This window comes from Leuciscus leuciscus, assembly GCF_965113295.1.
Source record: "Leuciscus leuciscus genome assembly, chromosome: 7".
NCBI classification, from domain to species: Eukaryota; Metazoa; Chordata; class Actinopteri; order Cypriniformes; family Leuciscidae; genus Leuciscus; species Leuciscus leuciscus.
In genome coordinates this window covers 37,210,980-37,232,520 of record NC_138731.1, presented here as the reverse complement: position 1 = coordinate 37,232,520, position 21,541 = coordinate 37,210,980, and the positions used below count along the sequence as shown (strand labels likewise).

Genomic DNA, 21,541 nt, shown 5'->3' with positions numbered 1-21,541 from the left:
TAATCACAGTTTTCTAAAAGTTTCACGATTTTAACTTTATTGTGCGCCTGTAGATGTCGCTGTTTTATCACAATCTCCAGAGTTGGATTATATTGCACGAGCTCGCCGGTCAAAAAGCTAAAATGCTATTCTGCATACTCAGAAAAAAAGTTCATGTTAATAAATGTTATTTCATATACATTGTTAATCCATCAGTAATATAACCCAAGAAGATAACTAGCCTATATTAAACGACAGTAGAGTCTATTTTGATTCATTAAAAACCCCAAACATCATCAACATATGCTTGATCTTAGGCATACCAACTTCTCATTGGCAGAGACGGGAAAACTTCAAATCTAAAACACAATATCAGCAATTAAAAACGAAATAGGGTGTCACTGTTTTCTAATGACATCTGTGGAAATGAAGGCAGTCGATCCCACGAGCACGCGCACATCGCAGGCAGGTGAGAGATTGACGTCAGGTCGGAGGGAAAACGGCTGTGTAGAATAAACCTGCTCCTCTGCTCTACATCGCTGTTTAAAGATTGTTCATAGAAAGTCAGGAAAAATCAAGGATGGTGATAAAATGATGGTTGGACAGGGAGAGGAGTTTGATGAAGAGATCGTCCTCCTTCAACGCCAGACGATGAAATAACAGAAACTTCCTCACAGCAACTGGGTAAGTGAGCTTGTATTTAGCCACACCGTCACACTGTATCAGTTGTGTTTGTAAATACTTTTACGCATTGTGTGTATATAAGCATTGTATACATTGTTAATATAAGGCGGTGTGTTGTTACTGTTACCGTTTCAGACAGGGACTAGGACTACACCCTTTGAAGTTAAATGTGATACTGTAGGCTATATGATATTTATGTTTTAGGATGGTGACTGTGCCTAATTTCACAACAAAATGATCTCCAACTCATACCTAAGAATGTAGTTTCACTAACACTACATGATATTCAACATTAGGCTATATTCACTTGATAGTAGTGTTTAATGATCCTAATATTCTTTATTATTGATAATCAAGGGCAATTACTGAATTTATTTTGTTTGAGGTAAATCTAAATGACAAAAAAGTCATTAAGGTGTGTTGCATTCTTATTCAACTTCATCATGTAGGGAAAAAATAGTAGCCTACTAATTAGTTTCCTTCATTGCTTCATTTGACCTCAAGTGCCAGTATCAAAATGTTTTATGCACAAAAATAAGCAAGATTGTACTTAATATTAGGCTAAACATTGAAATGTAGTAATGTTAGCCTACTATAATAAACCATAAACAACATCCAAATTATTAGCATGTGCATATATGAATGTAAGCCAATCACATGACCCATAAATGCAACGTAACAATGTAAAATACAAGATATATTTATTATCATATGCACAGTAAAACACCAAGGTTTTGACCACACAATTAAATAATTTTTTTGCAAGTCTCCCTTACACAAAAATATACAATATAAATACAAACAGTGGGAAAAAAGTGCAAATATGCATTATGACAATGCTGATGGCATATCCGTCTCAAGCTCTTGTCTGAAAGGCAGCAGAGAAGGAAAAAATAATCATGCTTTTAATAGAAGTTCGGTTCATTTTACGGACTCGGATCTTTGAATCTCGTTCAGCAAAATGAACGAATCTTTTTTCGAGTCATTTAAGCAGAATATAATTAAAATGTCATGTAAAATAGCTCAACACATCTAGTACGAAAATGTTGATTACATTTGAAAAAAACAAAAATAAACTATGGGTAATGCAGCCAAATCCAAATGATAAGAAATAGAAATGTTTAATTAATTGATTAGTTGGGTCTAAAGTTCAGGCTAATGCAGTCTGTTTAGTTCACCTGACCTCACCTCCTGATCCGAGACGTTTTATAAACTTCAAATTGATCACGTCTGTTCCCCGCCTTGTGTCTTCGAGTTCGAATTTCGAGACGCACTGAAGTAGCCTACCAGTTAATTTAATGACCACGCATGCGCGAAACATCCCATAGGTTCTGTACATGAAACAGCAATGATTAGTTCGAGTCTTCGGGAGTTTGGGTTTGGCTCGGCCGGGTCCTCCGAGTCTTTCGTTCTTCCGGTCAGTCCCATAGTATGCTGTCAGTACCGGAAAGACAAATGATTAGTTCATCGAGTCTTTCGGGTCTGATATCACGTGACCGCTGGTATCTCGCTACAAATACAACATTAGATTTGTATTATTGTCTGAATGTATATTGTTTTATATTTAGGAATTAACATACAATTATCAAAATATAGGTGCAATAAACATTATCTGAAAAAGAAAAAAAGTTCCATCTTTTGTCCATGTCCTTCTCTTTTTTATTGTTAAATGTTTCTTGTGCATATGTGGTGTGTTTATTATATATATATATATATATATATATATATATATATATATATATATATATATATATATATATAATTGTTGTTATTATTAGATTATATACAATATATATATATTTAACAATAAAAAGAGAAGGACTGGGACAAAAGATAATGTATTATTTTTCAGATAATGTTTATTGCACATATATTTTGATAATTGTATGTTAATTCCTAAATATAAAACAATATACATTCAGACACACAGTCAATAATACGAATGTTGTATTTGTAGCGAGATACCAGTGGTCACGTGACAAAAGAACGAAGACTCAGACCCGAAAGACTCGATGAACTAATCATTTCTCTTTACGGTACTGACAGCATAGTCTCTATGGGACTGACAGGAAGAACGAAAGACTCGGAGGACCCGGCCGAGCCAAACCCAAACTCCCAAAGACTCGAACTAATCATTGCTGTTTCATGTCCAGAACCTATGGGATGTTGCGCGCATGCGCGGTCAGCACAAAATGAACGAATCACTCTCTGAGACAACTCGGTAGTCCCGAGTCATATTAAATTATTCATTATTAGTTCAAGAACGACACATCACTAGCTTTTAAAGGCCCTCCAAAAATTGATCCATGGCAAAAACATACTGGGAAATATTTACAAATAATATTTTGCTAGCAAAAATGTATATATCAGATTCAGAATGCACTGCAACTTTTCAGTGTCGGTCAATGGAGAAAGATGCTTTTTGGCTCTTCAAGGTAATGGCATCTATCATCAAAATGACCTATGCTAATCAGCCCAACCTTGACCAAATGGTTGCGACCTACCATTTGAGAATCACTAGTTAAAGCTACAACATGAAGACGTTATCCACAATGTCCTTAACTGAGGTTTATGTTTATCACACAGAAATGGCGAGTGATCGGGTGGCCATCCTTACAGATGATGAGGAGGACCAGAAGAGGAAATATGTCCTGTCTGAACCCTTTAACACTCTGTCCCTGGGGCAGGTGGTAAACACTACACCATGCAGTCAAACAGCACTGCCTGCCCCCTCAGCCAACCAATTTTACGAACTATACACAAGCTGGTAACCGTACTAGACAGCGAAGATACTTGAACAAGCATACGTACTCTGCTCCTTCACTTTCTCAGCCAATATTAGCAGCATACGGATCTCACTCTATATATATTCGAAGTGCAGATGTAAATACTACAAGTACTCCCTCTGAAAACCCCACTGCGAATGCTGGCAGCATTAGTATGTTATCTAACTCGACCACAGCGCTGCCTCGTACCTCAACAGTCACTTCAAAATCTACCTCGACAATTGAAACGCAAGCTACCACTGCCAAACTCAAAGAGTATTTAATAGTTTTCAATAAGGAACAAGTAGATACTATATTTCTCCTGATCCTCTTGGTCATTATTATTGGTGAGTTCTTCAGCGCCCCGGCTGTGACCATTGTGGACACTATCACTATTCAGTACTTGGGCCAACATAGAGACCGTTATGGACTTCAGAGGATGTGGGGATCTCTGGGATGGTGTATCGCTATGCTGTCAGTGGGCATTTGGATCGACCAAACACACATCACAATCTTCATCCAGGGCTCGGCTTGTGTTCTACCTGACTATAAGAATTACCAAATTGCATTCATAGTTTTTGGGGTGCTGATGAGCTCAGCACTGATTGTGGCCACGCAGTTCCATTTTGACAACAGTGTTTGAGCATACCTGGATTGCACCTGGTGGACCCGGTTTATCAAGAACAATGCAAATATTTCTGCTGATCTGACACCAAATGAATTGGTTAAAGTAATTTCATATCTTCCAAAATCCTCTCTTGTTGCATCCTTGATGACAATCTTGGATATTGTCTTTGATGTCAGAACATTAACTCTAGTTGTCTGCTTCAATCAGTGACCATCCTTTTTCCATGTAACCTCTGGAGATGGTTTGCCTCTGAATGGAACATCTATTTTGAGATCATCTCCAGATTTTACACTGTAGGTATTAAACAGCAAATCAAAAATGGGTTCAACAGTAATATCTCTTGCCACAACAGGTGCTCCCAGCGGTTTAGTATCACTCTTTCCTTTGTCATTAAGTGCTGTAATTCTGAAGCTGTCTCCTGTTGTAAGCCCTTCAATTGTGGCTTCCAGTGCCTTTACTTTAGCACATACTGTCCATTTATCTGATCCCTTAGTCATAATTTCCACCACATAGCCTGTGATTTTGCTGCCACCATCATGATCTGGCTTTTCCCATGCTAGAGTAACAGTGTGGCGAGTTACATCAACAACTGTAATTTTACCAGGTGGTAAGGGTGCTTGGGATACTTTGATAGCCTCTGTGGTCTCTGCAGGCAAACCAACACCAAGTTCATTCACAGCCAATACACGGAAGTGGTAAAGACCTCCTTCTTGGAGATCATCAACCTTGAATGAATTTCTGACACAGCTGTTTGTCACGGTTGTGAATGCCAGCCTTTTAGATTCACGCTTCTCCACAATGTAATGGGTGATCTTGGCTCCACCATCGATTTGTGGAGGCTCCCATTGTAGAAGGACAAAGTCTCTCTTTACATCCCTAATTTCAAAGTTCACTGGAGCACTTGGAGAATCAAGGACTTTGACATTATTAAATGCAGATTTTGTGCCACAAATGTTTTCAAGGGTCACAACATACTTTCCTGTGTCAAATCGATTAACATTGTCAATAACAAGCACAGTGTAAGAGCCTGTAACTTCAATTTGAGCATGCTCTGGTAAGGTACTGTAATAATTGAGAAATTAGGAAATGCCGGACAGTCTGTTTGAAGAGCGACCAGACTCTGAGAGAGGACAAAGGACAAAGGACCTCTCTGGAAATTAGCATTTAAACTCACCATTTGTGAGGCGAAGTCTCACCTCAGAACACATCTCTCCCCCTCTTCCTCACTCCCCCTCTCACATGCTGAGACCACATGTAAATCACCCAAGAAAATGTATAGTTTAATGTGAATGATTATCACAGAGTATTTTTCATGTTTGGTATCATTTAAAATGTCTCAGTGCGACTGGTACAAATGTCTCATTTCCAAATAAGTAAAACAAAAGGTAATAAGGTTTTTAAGAGTTTATGGATAACTGGCACACAAGGAGGGGTTGGCCTCTAGACAAATGGTCTCCCTACACCCAAAGGTGTAACCTCTGAATGCAAATTTCCATTGTTAAAAGATGTTTCCAAGTGAAAGAGGTCCTGACTATATAATGAAATGCAGCAGAGGATTCGGGGCCTTTCTGTATTTCAGATTAGCCCGTAAGGCTGAGAGTGAGACCTCTCAGCCTCATGTATTTCTTAATGTTTTCTTTTCTCTTTATTCCAGAGCATTTGATGTTTTGTATCGATTATCTTTGAATTGATTATGAAATTGGCATGATACATTTACCTGACATAATAAATTGTTACATTTGATTATTCTAACTGACTTTGACATTATTTTCATGAAAGAGTTAAAAGGAATAGTTAAACATTCGCTCACAATTAATGATCCAAAGATATCATTAAAACCTTTTCATTTATGGAGTCAGATGAAATAACGAGAGAATACATATTCAAATGTATTGCATTTAATCAAAAAATACTTTGCCTCGAGAAAAGGACAGTAACACGTTAAGACCTTCCGCGCTGGTCGGATGCCGGGTTTGGGCCGATCGAGCGCGAGTTTACAGTACCATCTGCCTTTGTCCACTTAACCTCTGGCTCAGGCCTTCCCCTTATAGTGACAATTAAGCGTAGTGTTGCACTGGCACGCATAGTCACACATTTCCTAAGATCTGAATCAAGTTCTACCTCAGGAGCTTCAAGTTTTTCAGCAGCAATTACAGATCCTGGAACATCAACTTGTTCTCCAGCCCCCTCAATATTAATTGCACAGATACGAAAGTTGTATTCTGCATTTTCCTTTAATCTTTTTACTTTGAAGTGAGTTGTTTGCACACCGGTTGGAGGAGTGCACACAGTCCATTCATCTTCACTATGTATCCTGAGACCGTCCGCCATCATAAATTGGTCTACTCCATGCTAAGGAAACAGTTGTGCTTGAGTGGTCTGTCACTTTAGGATTATTAGGAGGACCAGGGGAATAAGTTGCATCACAAGCTTTGTAATATTCAGATGGTTCACTTGGTGTGCCCACACCAGCAGCATTTTCAGCAAATACTCTGAATTCATAGAAGTGTCCCTCTGTAAGCCCAGTGGCTCTGAATCTCAAGTCATTGAGTCTTTTCTTGTTACACTTTGTCCATCGGATACCCTCTTTATCACGTTTCTCAAGAACATAATCATCAATTTGTGATCTACCATCCTCCTCTGGCCGTTCCCATGTGAGGACTATTGAGTCTCTGGTGATTGCACTTGCTTCTGGAGTTGAAGGTGGTCCAGGTTTGTTGAAAGGATTTATTGCATGGACAGGTTCAGATTCAAGTGGTTCACCAATACCATACTTGTTTACTGCCATGACTCTGAATATATACTCATTACCAGGTAGCAGGGACGTGCACAGACATTTTGAGGGGCAGGGGCTCAAGTGAAATAAAGGGCACTTCTCATAATTACGTTTTTTTTTTTTTTTTTTTTTTAAACAAAAAAGTATATATATTAACGCAACTCTGACTTCCTTTTAAAAAAATTAATTACAAAAGTTAATTAATTTTATCTTCCTCAAACTCACGCAATTGTTTCATTTTCAAAAAATGTCTACAAAATAATCAGTTCACACAGAAACCATGGTCTCCTTAGTATTCACTATTATAGAGCAGCAAAGGAAACCATTCCACAACGTGCATGTTTTGAAAACATGTTCTATGCTACTAGTTTCAAGTATAGAATAACCTAAATAACTGCATCAAGCAGAGGGGCGTTTTTTTACTAATAATTTGTTTATTTTTGCACAAGCCACTACATCATTTTAATTATTTTGGTGTTATCAGAATACATAATACTTTAAAATCAACACAGATATTCACTCTAAACTAAAGAGGGCTGTTGCTGCTATTTTGTTAACTTTGCTGAAAAAATCACTGCAAAAATTATTGACAAAATACAAAAATAAATTGTATTACTAACTTATTTTATTACATGGCTTGGTTGAATTCCAATGTAGAATGCGGTGTGTTATGTAAGGAATAATTGACGACAGGCCGTTGAATTATTAGAAAAATAATGCACACCCGAGGTGGTAATGCGGTCACGACGCGAAGCGGAGTGGCCGTTACCTCGGGTGTGCATTGTTTTTATAATAATTTAACGGCCTGAAGTCAATTATTCCGCTTATACTACAGTTACCACACCTCTAAACATTGTTCAGATTATGTATTTCAAGATGTTTGTAAAGTTTTTGTCATTAAAATGCTCTTGTATGTAGGACTAATTTCTTACGCATCTAATCCCATGCCTCCGTTGCTAATTCCAAAACGTCATTTTAGAGTTAGCAACGGAGGTTTGAGCCACTGATAGCAGACTAATGCTGGGGACACACGACTAGCTGACACATTCTCTGACTGGTTTCATCGACTGCAGCAGATTTTAAACACCGACTTTGAACACAGACTGAACGCGCTGAACACGCGTTTGGGCATGATCAGTCATAAGTATTAAATTACATTCATTATGCAGTTATTAATGCAATTATTACAGAGAGATGTTGCAATAATGAGACAGAAAAGCATGTGCGTCAATATTATTATTTATTAATTAATTCAATTCGTTTTAATTAATTCGTTCATTCTTTTTCCCCCCATTATTGACAGATGACAGTAGACTATAGCCAAATAAATTAAACACAAAGCCCTTTTAACAAGTAGTCCTATCAATAATTATTTATTTGTTATATTATCTGCAATAAAAATCCATACTGATTATAGATAGGACTATATACTTTATTTATTAAAATTAAACTGCATGTTTCTATTGATTGTGAAGCAAGACATTGAAAATTGCAGATCAAGCGCATGGGGCTAAATGCTTTTTCTTGTTATGAATTGTATCCTATTTTCCGTTATAACGGTTGACTACGCGAAGTGATATGGAACTGTAATGCGGTCAAGACCTGCCTGGAACTACTTTAGCCGTGCGTTTCCCTGAAAATAATGCACACCTTAGAACGTTCGTCAACCAATCAGATTCAAGCATTCAACGGCCCTGTAGTATAATTCTTGATAACAGACCGCTGTGCGGAGTATAACAGACCGTTGCCATGAGAAACAGAGCGTTGCTATGGACAGGATTCTAACCGTAGAGACGGAGCGTACTATTTTCTTTAGCGGAAGCAATACAATCGGGAGAGAGAGAGAGAGAGAGAGAGAGGGAGCGCTTCAGAACTCCTGACCTGATATTTAGATATACTATTCTTCAATAAATATATTTGTTTGACAGGGAAGCTGTGCGCAAACAGGAATATATATTATAAAAAAAAATAAAAATAAAAACACCCCAGAAAAAAGGGTACTTTCTCTCCAGGAATAAAAAGGGCAGGTGCTCAAGCCCCCTTTGATGTCTATGTGTGCACGTGCCTGCCAGGTAGGAGTTTAGTGACTTTGTAACTGATAGCTTGAATTGTTGGTTCCACTACTGTCCAAGACAGTCTACTAGTTTCCCTTTTTTCAATGATGTAATGAGAAATACCAGCTCCACCATCATGTGATGGGTGGCTCCACTGCAAATAGCATTTTTCTGCTGTGACACCAGTTATTTTCAGAGGGCCATCAGGTGGACCAGGTCTATCAAGAACCTTTACATTAATTACATTTGCTTTGTCCCACCAACATTACTAAGACTTAAGAGGAAATGACCACCATCTACTCTGATGCAGTCCTTAACAGTCAAAACTGTTCGTGTGATGGTGGATTTAATCTCCATTCTAGGTGTAGCAGTGTCAATTTCCTTTCCATCTTAAGCCACATAATATCAGGAAGAGGTTTGCCAGCAATATCAGCATCAATAGTTAATGATTCACCTGCCTTTACAATGGTAACATCTTTACATTTTGAATCCATAGAGACAGATGGAGCTTCAATCTCATCCTGAGCAGTAATTGGTCCAGTGCTTTCAGAGGGTACACTTAAAATACCAGCTGCATTTCTGGCTATTACTCTAAATTCATATCTTTGTTCTTCTTCTAATTCAGATATTGTAAATTGTGTCTATGATATTTGTGAAACTGGCCTTCATCCAACGACCTTTAGGCAGCTTCTTTCTTTCAATGATGTATCCTGTAATTGCACTGCCACCATCATACTGTGGTTTAGACCACTGAAGAGTTATCAGATTTCTTGTAATAACAATTGCTTCAGGAGTTCCAGGGGGGTCACATGGATCACGTGCAACAACACTTTCTGAGACTTTGCTTGATGGACTGATTCCTGCAATATTCTTAGCATACACTTTGTATTCATATTCAGTTCCCTCCTCCAGACCATTTGTTCTCAATCGAGTGTCAGTAATAAGAAGCTTGTTAAGTTTAGTCCATAAAATGCTCTTCTTTTCTATACATTCCAGGTGATACCCAATAATAGGGCTGCCTCCATTATTGCTGGGGGGTTTCCATTCAATTGTCATGTGGTCTTTTGTCACTGATGAAACAATGAAATGGAGCACCAGGAGCTGCAGGGCTCACAAAAAAAGGATAACTGACCACAACTGGTGCTGAATCCAACGATGTGCTTTTTCCATATCTGTTCTCAGCAAACACTCTAAACTGATATTCAGAAACAGTCTTCAGCTTTGAGATTTTGATTGTGGTACGAGCAATGGTTGCTGAAACAATCTGCCAGTTAGTAGTGGTTGTATCACGTTTTTCCACTATGTAGTTGTTTATCTGACAACCTCCTGTGTATACTGGTGGTTCCCAGGACATGGTAACATAGGTGGCACTTACTTCATCAGTTTTGACTGGTCCGACTGGTGGGCCTGGTTTGTCAAGAATGATTATCCCAACTTCCTCTGTGACCGTACCTATATTAGTTGTGGCTGTGATTGTGTACTTTCCAGAGTCCTCTCTATTTGCTTCTTTAATTTTAAGAACTGTTGATGTTGCCATGCTTGAGACATTTAATCTAGTTGTTTCTTTCAGAGGTTGTCTATCTTTCATCCATGCAATCTTTGGAGTTGGACGACCTTTAAATGGTATTTCCACTTTGAGATCTTCACCAGCTTGAACACTGTATGTGTTGGAAAATATTGTGATGCATTGTTAAATAGTTACATCCTTTGCAATGACCGGAGCAGCTAATGGCCTTGGGTCACTTTTTCCTTTCTCATTGTAAGCTAAAACTCTGAAGAGGTACTCTTGTCCTGAACTAAGTCCGGTCACCATACCCTCACATGTTTTGGTGACTGCAGCAACTGTCCATTCCTCTGATCCTTTTGGCTGCATTTCAATATAATAACCCAAGATTCTACTACCACCATCATGATCTGGTTTATCCCAGGAAAGTGATGCTGTGGTTTTTGTCAAATCATTCAAAGTTACCTTGCCAACAGATAGAGGAGGATCAGCTGTCTTCACAGATTCTTCTGTTTCTACAGGCAGACCAATTCCAAATTCATTTTCTGCCATGATTCTGAAGTAATAAATACCACCCTCTGTCAGATCACCAACTCGGAAGCTGGTCTTGGAGCACTTAGTAGTAATGTTTGCAAATCTTTGTCTATTTGATTCCCTCTTGTCAATGATGTAATTTTTTATTTTGGAACCACCATCAATAAGTGGTGGTTGCCAAACCAGGGTGGCATAATTTCTTGTTATATCTTTCACAACAAGGCTCTGTGGAGCACCTGGTGTATCAAGTACTTTTACTGACACAAATGCTGATTTAGTGCCAGCACTATTTACCAAAGTCAGAATGTATTTTCCAGCATCATTTCTGTCACATACATCAATTGATAACTGAGTGTAATCTGGTCCCTTTTCTAATTGGGCTTTATCTGGTAAATCTCCCTCATCCTTGGTCCAGTTTATCTCAGGAATGGGGCGTCCTTTGAATGGTATGTTAATTCTCATAGAACCTCCAGCACGCACAACAATACCTTTTCTCAACTCAGAGTCAAGCTCAATTTCAGGTGCATCCACCTTATCCACTGGTTTGACGGTTCCTTGGATGGCCACTGGTTCACCAACACCCAGTATATTTAGGGCACATATGTGAACTTTGTATTCTTGGTGTTCAGTGAGTTTAGTAATTGTAAATTTAGTATCACTTAATCCAGAGGGTGGAGTACATGTGGTCCATTCTTCTTCATCAACTTTACATATCTCAACAACATAGCCCTGGATGTCTAAGCCACCATCATATATTGGTCTACTCCATGCAATTGTAATTGAATTCTTTGTAGTGTCAACAAGGTGTACATTAGTTGGTGGGCCAGGCTTAAATGTTGGATCACAGGCTTTGTAATAAACAGTTGGTGGACTTGGTTGTCCAACTCCAGCAGCATTTTCTGCAGATAACCTGAATTCATATTCATGATCCTCTGTTAAGCCTGTGACTCTGAAACGTAAGTCTGTGACCCTGCGTTTGTTACATTTTGTCCACCGGACTCCAGCTCTGTCTCTCTTCTCTACGATGTAACCAACAATCTCACTTCCACCATCAGTCTCAGGACGAGTCCAACATACCGTCATAGAGTCCCTTGATATATTTGTTATTTCTAGGTCTTTAGGTGGCCCAGGTAAAACAAAAGGATTTCTCATAATCACTGGAGCAGATTCAAGTGGTTCACCATCTCCATACTTGTTGACAGCCATGACACGGAATATGTATTCATTTCCTTTTAAAAGCTTGGTAACTTTAAACATTGTTGCTCCACAATCACCTGAAACTACAGTCCAAGCAAGACGACTTGTTTCTCTTTTCTGTATGATATAGTGAGAAATGCTACTGCCACCATCATGTCTTGGAGGTAGCCATGACAATGAACACTTCTCACATGTTACACCAGAAATGGTCAAAGGACCTTCAGGGGGTCCAGGTCTATCTAGCACCTTTACATTGAAGGAGACGGACTTCGTTCCAGCCACATTAGCGAGGTGCAATGTGTATTGTCCTCCATCAATTCGAATGGCATCTTTGACGACAAGAATTGCTTTGAAGTCAGTGTTCTTGATCTCAGCTCTTGCAGAATTCTCGACTTCCACATCGCCCTTAAACCACTGCATTGTTGGAATTGGCTTTCCTAGAACGGATGCTTCCAGGGTAAATGTGTCTCCAGCATTCACGGTCAAAATCGGGCAATATTCTGAGGAAACCTCATAGGTTGGTGGTTCAACTTCATCCTTTGCTGTAATTGAGCCTGTGCTCCCAGAGGGCCTACTGACCGATCCAGCTCCATTTCTGGCAATAACTCTGAAATCATATTTGTAGTCTTCTGTCAGGCCTGTGACTGTAAATTCAGTTTCAAGAATGTTAACAAAACTAGCTTTCATCCAACGGCCCTCTGGCAGGTCTCGTTTCTCCACAACATATCCAGTGACAAGGCTACCTCCATCAAATTCTGGTGGTGTCCATCTAAGTTTCACTGAGTGCTTTGTCACAATCACTGGCACAGGGGTGCCTGGTGGGTCACATGGGTCACGTGCCACACAACCCTCAGAGATTTTGCTGCACATTCCAATTCCAACTATGTTTTCAGCATAGACTCTGAACCCATATTCAATGCCCTCTTCCAATGAAGATGTTTTGAATCTGGTGTCTTGAATGAGTGTTTTATTGATCTTTGTCCAAAGAATACTATTTTTCTCTTTTCTCTCAAGATGATATCCTAGAATAGCACTTCCACCATCTGAGACTGGTTTGTGCCATTCAACTACTATAGACTCTTTTGTGACTACAGACACAAATGGAGTTCCTGGAGGCCCAGGCTCTTTGAAAGGATACTGGGCAAGAACTGGATCTGAGTCAATGCCATAGCTTTTACCATATCTATTCTCAGCAAAGATCCTAAACTGGTAATCAGATCCAGTTTTTAAATTACAAACTTTAAGTGTCGTCCTTGCTACTGTGGCAGAAACAACTACCCAGTTTGTGGTGGTGGTGTCTCTCTTTTGGACAATATAATTTGAAATCTGACAGCCTCCAGTATATGTTGGTGGGTTCCAAGACAGTGTAATGCTCTCTGCACTCACTTCATCAATCCAGACTGGGCCTCTTGGTGGGCCAGGTTTTTCAAGCATGATTATTTCAACAGTGGCTTCCTTTTGTCCAAGTACATTAGCCACAGCAATGTTATACATACCACCATCTTCTCTTGTTGCATCTTTGATCGTAAGAGTGGTATGATGTGCAGTGTCAGCAACATTTACTCTTGTGGTCTGTTTCAGAGCTGAACCATCTTTGGACCATGTAATTGTTGGTTTTGGATGACCAGCAATTCTTGCTTCAATTTTCAAATCTTGCCCAACCTGTACATTGTATGTACTAAGTTTTGTTCTCACTGAGGGCTCAATAGTGAGGTCCTTTGCAACAACAGGATTTGCAAGGAGTCTGGGATCGCTCTTTCCTTTATTATTAACAGCAATGACTCTAAAATGGTACTCCCCACCTTGGGCTAAATTAGTTACAACAGTGTCAAGGGATTTTACTTGAGCACAAAGAGACCATTTATCTTGATCTTTTGCTTGCATTTCAATTTCATAATGAGTAATTCTGCTGCCCCCATCATGCTCTGGTTTTTCCCATTTGAGAGAAACGCTCTTCTGTGTTACATCCACTACAGAAACTTTACCAGGAGTTTGTGGCACCTCTGAGATTTTCAGAGGTTCTAGAGTCTCTGCAGGCAATCCAATTCCATGTTCGTTTTCAGCAAGAACTCTGAAGAAATAGATGCTCCCCTCTTGGAGTGGTTCAATTTTCCATGTCATCTTGTTGCAGGAAGTAACAGCTGAGAACACCTTTCTTGTACTCTCTCGTTTTTCAACAAAGTAGTTTTTTATTTTAGCTCCACCATCCAACAAAGGTGGCTCCCAGGTAAGAGTGACTGAATTTTTTGTTATTTCCTTCACACGGAAGTTTGCAGGTGCATCAGGTGTATCTAATACTCTGACACTAATAAATGCAGATTTTGTTCCAATGGCATTTTCCAGAGTTAAAGTGTATTTTCCACTGTCAAATCTATTAACATTTTCAATTATGAGTGAAGTGAAACTGCTTGTATTATCAATCTGAGCTGCCTCATTGATTTCACCTTCAGCCTTTCCCCACTTGACTTCAGGGGTTGGCCGTCCACGGATAGGAACAAACAATCTAAGAGAGCCTCCAGACCTGACAGTGATCATCTTTCTCAGGTCAACATCAAGATCAATATCTGGTGCTTCAAGTTTATCCTCTATGATAATGGATCCAGGGATATCAGCAGTTTCTCCCACGCCAACCTTATTGATGGCACAGATTCTGAATTTATACTCGTGCTTTTCAAGGAGTTTTTTAACCTCAAATCTTGTCTCTGTTATTCCTGAGGGTGGTGTACATATCATCCATTCATCAGAAGTGACTTCATAGGCCTCAACAATGTAACTTTGAATCTCACATCCACCATCATAAATTGGCTTGCCCCAATGCAGGATAACAGATGCTCTTGAGACATCAATTACCTTAGGGTTGTTTGGTGGACCGGGCTTGAAGACTGGATCCACTGCCTTGAAGTACACTGTGGGTGTACTTGGTTTACCTACCCCAGCTGCATTCTCAGCAGACACACGGAATTCATAACTTCGGTTTTCAAGAAGACCTGTTACTCTAAAGCGTAGTTCACTCACTACACGTTTGTTGCATCTTGTCCACCTAACGCCCTCTTTGTCTCTCTTTTCAACTATATATCCTGTAATTGCGTTACCACCATCATTAGTGGGTCTTTCCCATGTGATAACCATGGAATCCTTTGTTATATTTGACACTTCAACATTACTTGGTGAATCAGGTGGCACAAACGGATTTGCTGCAATCACTGGATCAGATTCCAAAGGCTCACCAATTCCATATTTATTTACAGGTATCACTCTGAAAATATACTCATTTCCAGGAAGGAGTTTTGAAATTTTAAGATTGAGGGTTTGTACCTTAGATTCCACAACAGTCCAAACTAATCGGCTGGTCTCTCGTCTTTCCACTATGTAATGAGACACCTCCGCACCTCCATCATGCAATGGAGTTTTCCAGGAAATGCAGCACTTTTCACTGGTAACCCCATAGATTGAGATTGGGCCATCTGGAGGTCCAGGTCTGTCCAGAACCTTGACATTGATGCTAACTGATTTCTGTCCACCAACATTTTTCAGTAGTAAGGTATACTGGCCTCCATCAACACGGATAGCCTCCTTAACACTAAGAGTAGTTGTGAAGTCAGTATTCTTGATCTCAAATCTTGCAGTATTTGTAAGTTCTTCACTAGCTTTTATCCAATGAACTGAAGGAATGGGTTTGCCAAGTATCCCTGCATCTACTTTGAATGATTCACCAGCATTAACAACAATAGTTTGTGAATATTTAGCATCCAAGTCAATTTTGGGTGGATCAGCTTCATCCTTTGCTATGATTGCACCAGTGCTGTCTGATGGAGCGCTAGACACGCCAGCAGCATTTCTTGCAATGACACGGAACTCATACTGCTGCTCTACTAAACCACTGACGACAAATTCTGTCTCAATGATATTAGCAAAAGAGGCTTTCATCCAGCGGCCATTAGGCAATTCTTTCTTCTCAACGACATATCCAGTGATCTTGCTGCCGCCATCAAAGTGTGGTGGTGTCCACCTGAGTGTTACAGAGCTTCTTGTGACGATAACTGCTTCAGGTTTGCCTGGAGGATCACATGGATCTCTAGCCACCTGGATTTCTGATACTTTGCTTGCTTTGCTTAGCCCAACTATATTCTCAGCATAAACTCTAAATTCATATTCAATGCCTTCTTCAAGACCACCTATCTTGAATCTTGTGTCTGGAATGATCATTTTGTTTTGTTTCACCCACAGCAAGCTGTTTCTTTCCTTAAACTCAATATGATATCCCAAAATCTTGCTTCCACCATCACTACTGGGTTTGTTCCACACAATAACCATGCTTTCTTTAGTAGCAGACTGAACAGTGGGAGTTCCTGTTGGATTTGGAATCTCAAAAGGATATTGTGCAACAATAGGCGCAGAGAGAAGAACGGAACTCTTTCCATAACGATTTTCAGCAGCAATCCTAAATTGATATTCACAGCCAGTCTTTAATCTTGCAGCTTTAGTTGTTGTTCTCGCAACTGTTGCAGAAACAATCTGCCAATTTGTGGTGGATGTGTCTCGCTTTTCAACAATGTAGTTATTAATACTACAGCCTCCTTCATACTCTGGGGGCTCCCATGATAATGTAACACTGTCTGCAGTTACCTCATCTATTTTGATTGGGCCAGTTGGTGGTCCAGGTTTATCAAGTACAATAACATTGATGTCTGCTGTAGCTTCACCAGCTGAGTTTGTCAGTTTAATAGTATATTTGCCCACATCATCCCGTGTTGCCTCTTTTACCACAAGGTAAAGGTGTTTCTCTGCTTCTTCAGCATTTACTCTTGTTGTTTCTTTCAAAGCAATGCCATCTTTTTGCCAGGTAACTGCTGCCTTGGGCTGGGCAACATATGGCACATCAATTTTCAGATCATCACCTGCCAGAACACTGTATGTGCTGAATACAAGTTTGAAGGCAGGAGCAATAACAACATCCATAGCAACCACAGGGACATTAAGTGGATGTGGATCACTGGTTCCCTTTTCGTTGGTTGCTGAAATACGGAAGGAGTATTCTTCACCTTGTATTAAGCCAACAACAACTGCCTCTGTTACTTTAACAGTCATTACTTGGGTCCATTTTTCACAGTTTTTCGTTTGCATCTCGATAATATAACCAATAATTCTGCTTCCTCCATCACTGTCTGGCTTCTCCCAAGAAAGTGTTACACTGTTGCCAGTTACTTCTTTTAGGGTCACTTTTCCAGGAGGAAGAGGCTTCTCAGAGATTTTTATAGCTTCCTTTGTCTCTACTGGAAGACCAACACCATACTCATTTTCAGCTAAAATTCTGAAGGAATACAAGCTTCCCTCTTGTAAGCCTCCAATTCTCCAACTTGTTTTGGGACAAGAGGCATTAACAATGGAATATGCTTTTCTTGTTGATTCACGTTTTTCAACAATATAATGCCTGATTCTTGATCCACCATCAATGATTGGAGGATCCCAGATGAGTGAAGCAGAATCTTTTGTTATTTCTTTGATTGTAAGGTTTTGTGGTGCACCAGGAGTGTCAAGAACTCTGACATTAACAAATGCTGTTTTAGCTCCTGAACTGTTTTCCACTGTTAGAATGTACTTTCCACCATCAAATCTGTTTACATTCTCAATAAGCAGTGTGGTGAAGGATGATGTAATATCAATGGATGCTCTATCAAGGGGTTCACCATTCTCCCTTGACCATCTGACTTCAGGAGCAGGTCTTCCTTTAATTGGCACAAATAATCTTAAGGTACTGCATGCTCTGATGTTCACTACTTTGCGGAGATCTGAGTCAAGCTCAACTTCAGGTGGAAGGAGTCTGTCTTCTGCTTTAGGTGAACCAGGCACAGAGGCTGGTTCTCCAACACCTTCACAGTTCAGAGCTGAAATGTTGATCTTGTATTCTTGGTTTTCAATAAGGTTGGTTATGGTGAATGATGTTGCTGTTAGACCTGCCTTTGGAGTGACAATTGTCCACTTGTCTTCCTCTGGCTGGCATGTTTCAACAATATAACCTGTGATATCTGAGCCACCATCATAAACTGGTTTATTCCAAGCAAGAGTAATGGATGACTTTGTTGTATCCAAAACCCTAGGATTTCTAGGGGGTCCAGGTTGGAATATTGTGTCACATGCTTTGTAAAATGGACTTGAAGGGCTTGGTGCACTTAAGCCAGCAGCATTTTCAGCTAAGATTCTGTATTCATACTCATGTCCAGGTGTTAGTCCTGATACTTTGAGGCGCAGATCAGTAACAGTCCTTTTATTGCATTTTACCCAACGAAGACCAGTTTTATCTCTCCTCTCAATGATATAGGTATTTATACTACTTCCGCCATTATGTTCAGGATGTCCCCAACAAACCACCATTGAATCTTTTGTGATAAAAGTTACTTCTGGTGTCTGTGGAGGATCAGAAGGCACATATGGGTTAGTGGCAACAGCAGGCTCAGATTCAAGAGGTTCCCCAACTCCATAATTGTTCACAGCTATGACTCTGAAGATATATTCATTTCCTTTCAGCAATTTGGTAACCTTATAGCGGTTAACTTGTAAATCTGTGGCTACATTTGTCCATGTAAGTCTACTTGTTTCACGTCTTTGAATGATGTAATATTCAATCTTTCCTCCTCCATCATGAAGTGGTGGCAGCCATGTCAGAATACATTTCTCTGTTGTCATGTCTGTGACATGCAGTGGTCCCTCAGGTGGGCCAGGTCTGTCAAGAACTTTAACATTGAAGACAAATTTGGCAAATCCTCCCGGATTGCTAGCAGTTAGAGTGTATGCACCACCATCTCTATGTAAAGAATCTTTGTTAATCAAGCAAGTATAGAAATCTGATGTTTTGATCTCTAGTTTTCCAGTATCTTCAAGCTCCTTGCCATCTTTAGTCCAAACCAAGGATGGAATTGGGCGACCTGTAACATGTGCATCTAGCTTGAAGACATCACCTGCTTTCACTACCACACCACTTCTGAAACTTGCATCAGCATCAATCTTCGGCTCTTCAATGTCATCTCTGCAGACAATGACCTCTGAAGGTTTAGATGGTTTACTAATCACGCCAGCTGAGTTCCTTGCTAATACACGGAATTCATAAGAAGCATCTTCTGTGAGACCACTCACAGTAAAGTTTGTTTCAAGAATGTTGCTGAAGTTGGCTTTGAGCCAGCGACCATTAGGAAGTTCTTTTTTCTCGACTGTATATCCAGTTATTGAGAAACCACCATCACCCTCTGGCTTTGTCCACTGAAGAGTAACTTCATGTCTAGTAATGTTAAGGGCCACTGGTTGACTTGGGGAGTCTATGGGATTAAGTGCATATGTCATCTCAGATGGCTTGCTTGCTTTGCTGAGACCAGCCAGATTTTCTGCAATAACATGGAATTCATATGCAATACCATCCATCAGACCTGGTGATTTAAACATATTGCCAATGACTGGAGCTTTGCTGATCCTCTGCCAAAGTATGCTGTTCTTCTCTTTCCTCTCAATGTGGTATCCTAAAATTGGGCTACCTCCATCTGAAGAGGGTTCATTCCAGCTGATTGTCATTGAATCCTTGGTGAAGGCAACTATTTGTGGAATTCCTGGCTGTCCTGGTACATCAAATGGATAAGCAGCCACCACCGGTTGTGATGTTATGTAGGGTCCAACACCATATCTGTTCTGAGCTTTAACACGGAATTGATATTCAATGCCAGTTGTAAGGCGTGCAGCTTTGAATGTTGTGCGGATAACAGTTGCTGCCAGTTCCACCCAGGATGTACCAGTGGTCTCACGCATCTCAACAATGTATTTATTAATAGGAACTCCTCCATCATTTTCTGGAGCTTCCCATGATATTAGAACATAGTCACAAGAAACTTCATCCACTTTTATTGGTCCAGTTGGAGGTCCTGGAATATCATGTACTTGAACAGTAATAATTTCAGTCAGAGTACCTAAGATGTTCTTTCCAGTCACTGAATACTGTCCTCCATCTTTTCTCTTAATTTCATTAATGTTAAGAATAGTAGAAGTTGCAGTATTTTCAATGTTTATTCTCTGTGTTTGTATAAGTTCCTGATCTTCTTTCGTCCATACAACAAGTGGTCTTGGGCGACCCAGAACAGGGATCTCAACTTTAAGATTATCACCTGCTTTAGCTACCACAATCTTCTGATGTATACCTCTGAGGTCAAATTCTGGAGCTGTGGTTTGCTCCTTAATTACAACTGGTCGACTTTCACGAGACTCACTCCTGCCTGACATGTTTACAGCAAAGATGCGGAACACATATTCTGCATTTTCCAACAATTCTGTTGCAGTGTAGTCTAAAGCTTTTATTGTTGTCACATGGGTCCACTGATCAGAATCTTTCAGCTGAGCCTCTATCACATAGCCCGTTATTCGACTACCACCATCATATTTTGGTTTTGTCCATGCAAGAGTTGCTGTGTCTTTGGAAACATCAGAAACAATCAGATTATCTGGTGCAGAAGGAGCCTGAGAAGCTCTAATTGGTTCAGGTGTCTCTGTTGGTTCACCAATACCCATTTCATTCTCAGCTAAAACTCTGAAGTAATATTCTGCGCCCTCTTCCAAATCTGGAATTTTGTACGAGTATTTCTGCCAGTTTGCAGTTATGGTTGAGTAAGCCTTTCGTGTTGCCTCACGCTTTTCAATAATATAATTTGTGATCTTTGAACCACCATCAATAATTGGAATCTCCCATTGTAAAGTAATGCTATGCTTTGTGATTTCCCTTGGTTTCAAATTTACTGGAGGTCCTGGGGTGTCCAGAACACGAACATTGACAAATCCAGTCTTCTTTCCAGCAACATTTTCTAATGTTAGGACATATTTCCCAGCATCATATCTTGTACACTCAGGGATGACTACTAGAGTGTATGATTCAGTAGTGTCAATGTGAGCACGGCCTTTAAGAGGTATGTCTTCCATATGCCATGTTACTTCTGGAGCTGGCCGGCCCTTGATTGGCACAAATATGCGGATTGAAGCACCTGACTTCACAACAAGTGCTTTTCTCAGCTCTGCATCAAGTTCAAAGTCAGGAACCTCCTCTCGATCCACCAGTTCAATAACTTGCTCAACTTCAGAGGGTTCTCCAAGTCCTTCTGAGTTCTCTGCTCTGACTCTGAAGTGATATTTTCCTCCTGATTGTAGACTTGAAACTACAAATTCTGTTATTCTCAAGGGAGTAGTTGTATCTTGGACCCAATCATCATCTCCTTCCTTTTTATGTTCAACAAAGTATCCTGTAACATCAAGACCACCATCATAGAAGGGTCTACCCCAGTTAAATGTTGCTGTAGTTTTGGTGGTGTCAGTAATTCGTGGGTTGGATGGAGGCCCTGGTGGATCTGAAAAATAATTAAATGATAATGATAAATAATCAAAATTCTTTGGGAC

The 21,541-nt window shown here is 39.9% G+C and overlaps 1 protein-coding gene and 1 long non-coding RNA gene across 3 annotated transcripts in view; one reads left to right on the top strand and one right to left on the bottom strand.

The window, feature by feature from the left end:
* Positions 1-183: 183 nt before the first annotated feature.
* On the top strand, positions 184-10,564 carry LOC309503057. The gene is made up of 3 exons (XR_014207483.1): positions 184-663; positions 3,250-6,870; positions 8,905-10,564. It is a non-coding gene; the product is annotated as an uncharacterized lncRNA (long non-coding RNA).
* The window catches only part of LOC309503036 (titin-like), a 41,454-nt gene continuing 25,845 nt past the window's right edge, over positions 5,933-21,541 (bottom strand). For both annotated transcript variants that reach the window (XM_082175726.1, XM_082175727.1), the window contains one exon: positions 5,933-21,492. In XM_082175726.1, coding sequence (XP_082031852.1) covers positions 10,577-21,492 — 10,916 coding nt within the window. In that variant the 3' untranslated portion in view covers positions 5,933-10,576. The remainder of the gene's footprint in view (positions 21,493-21,541) is intronic.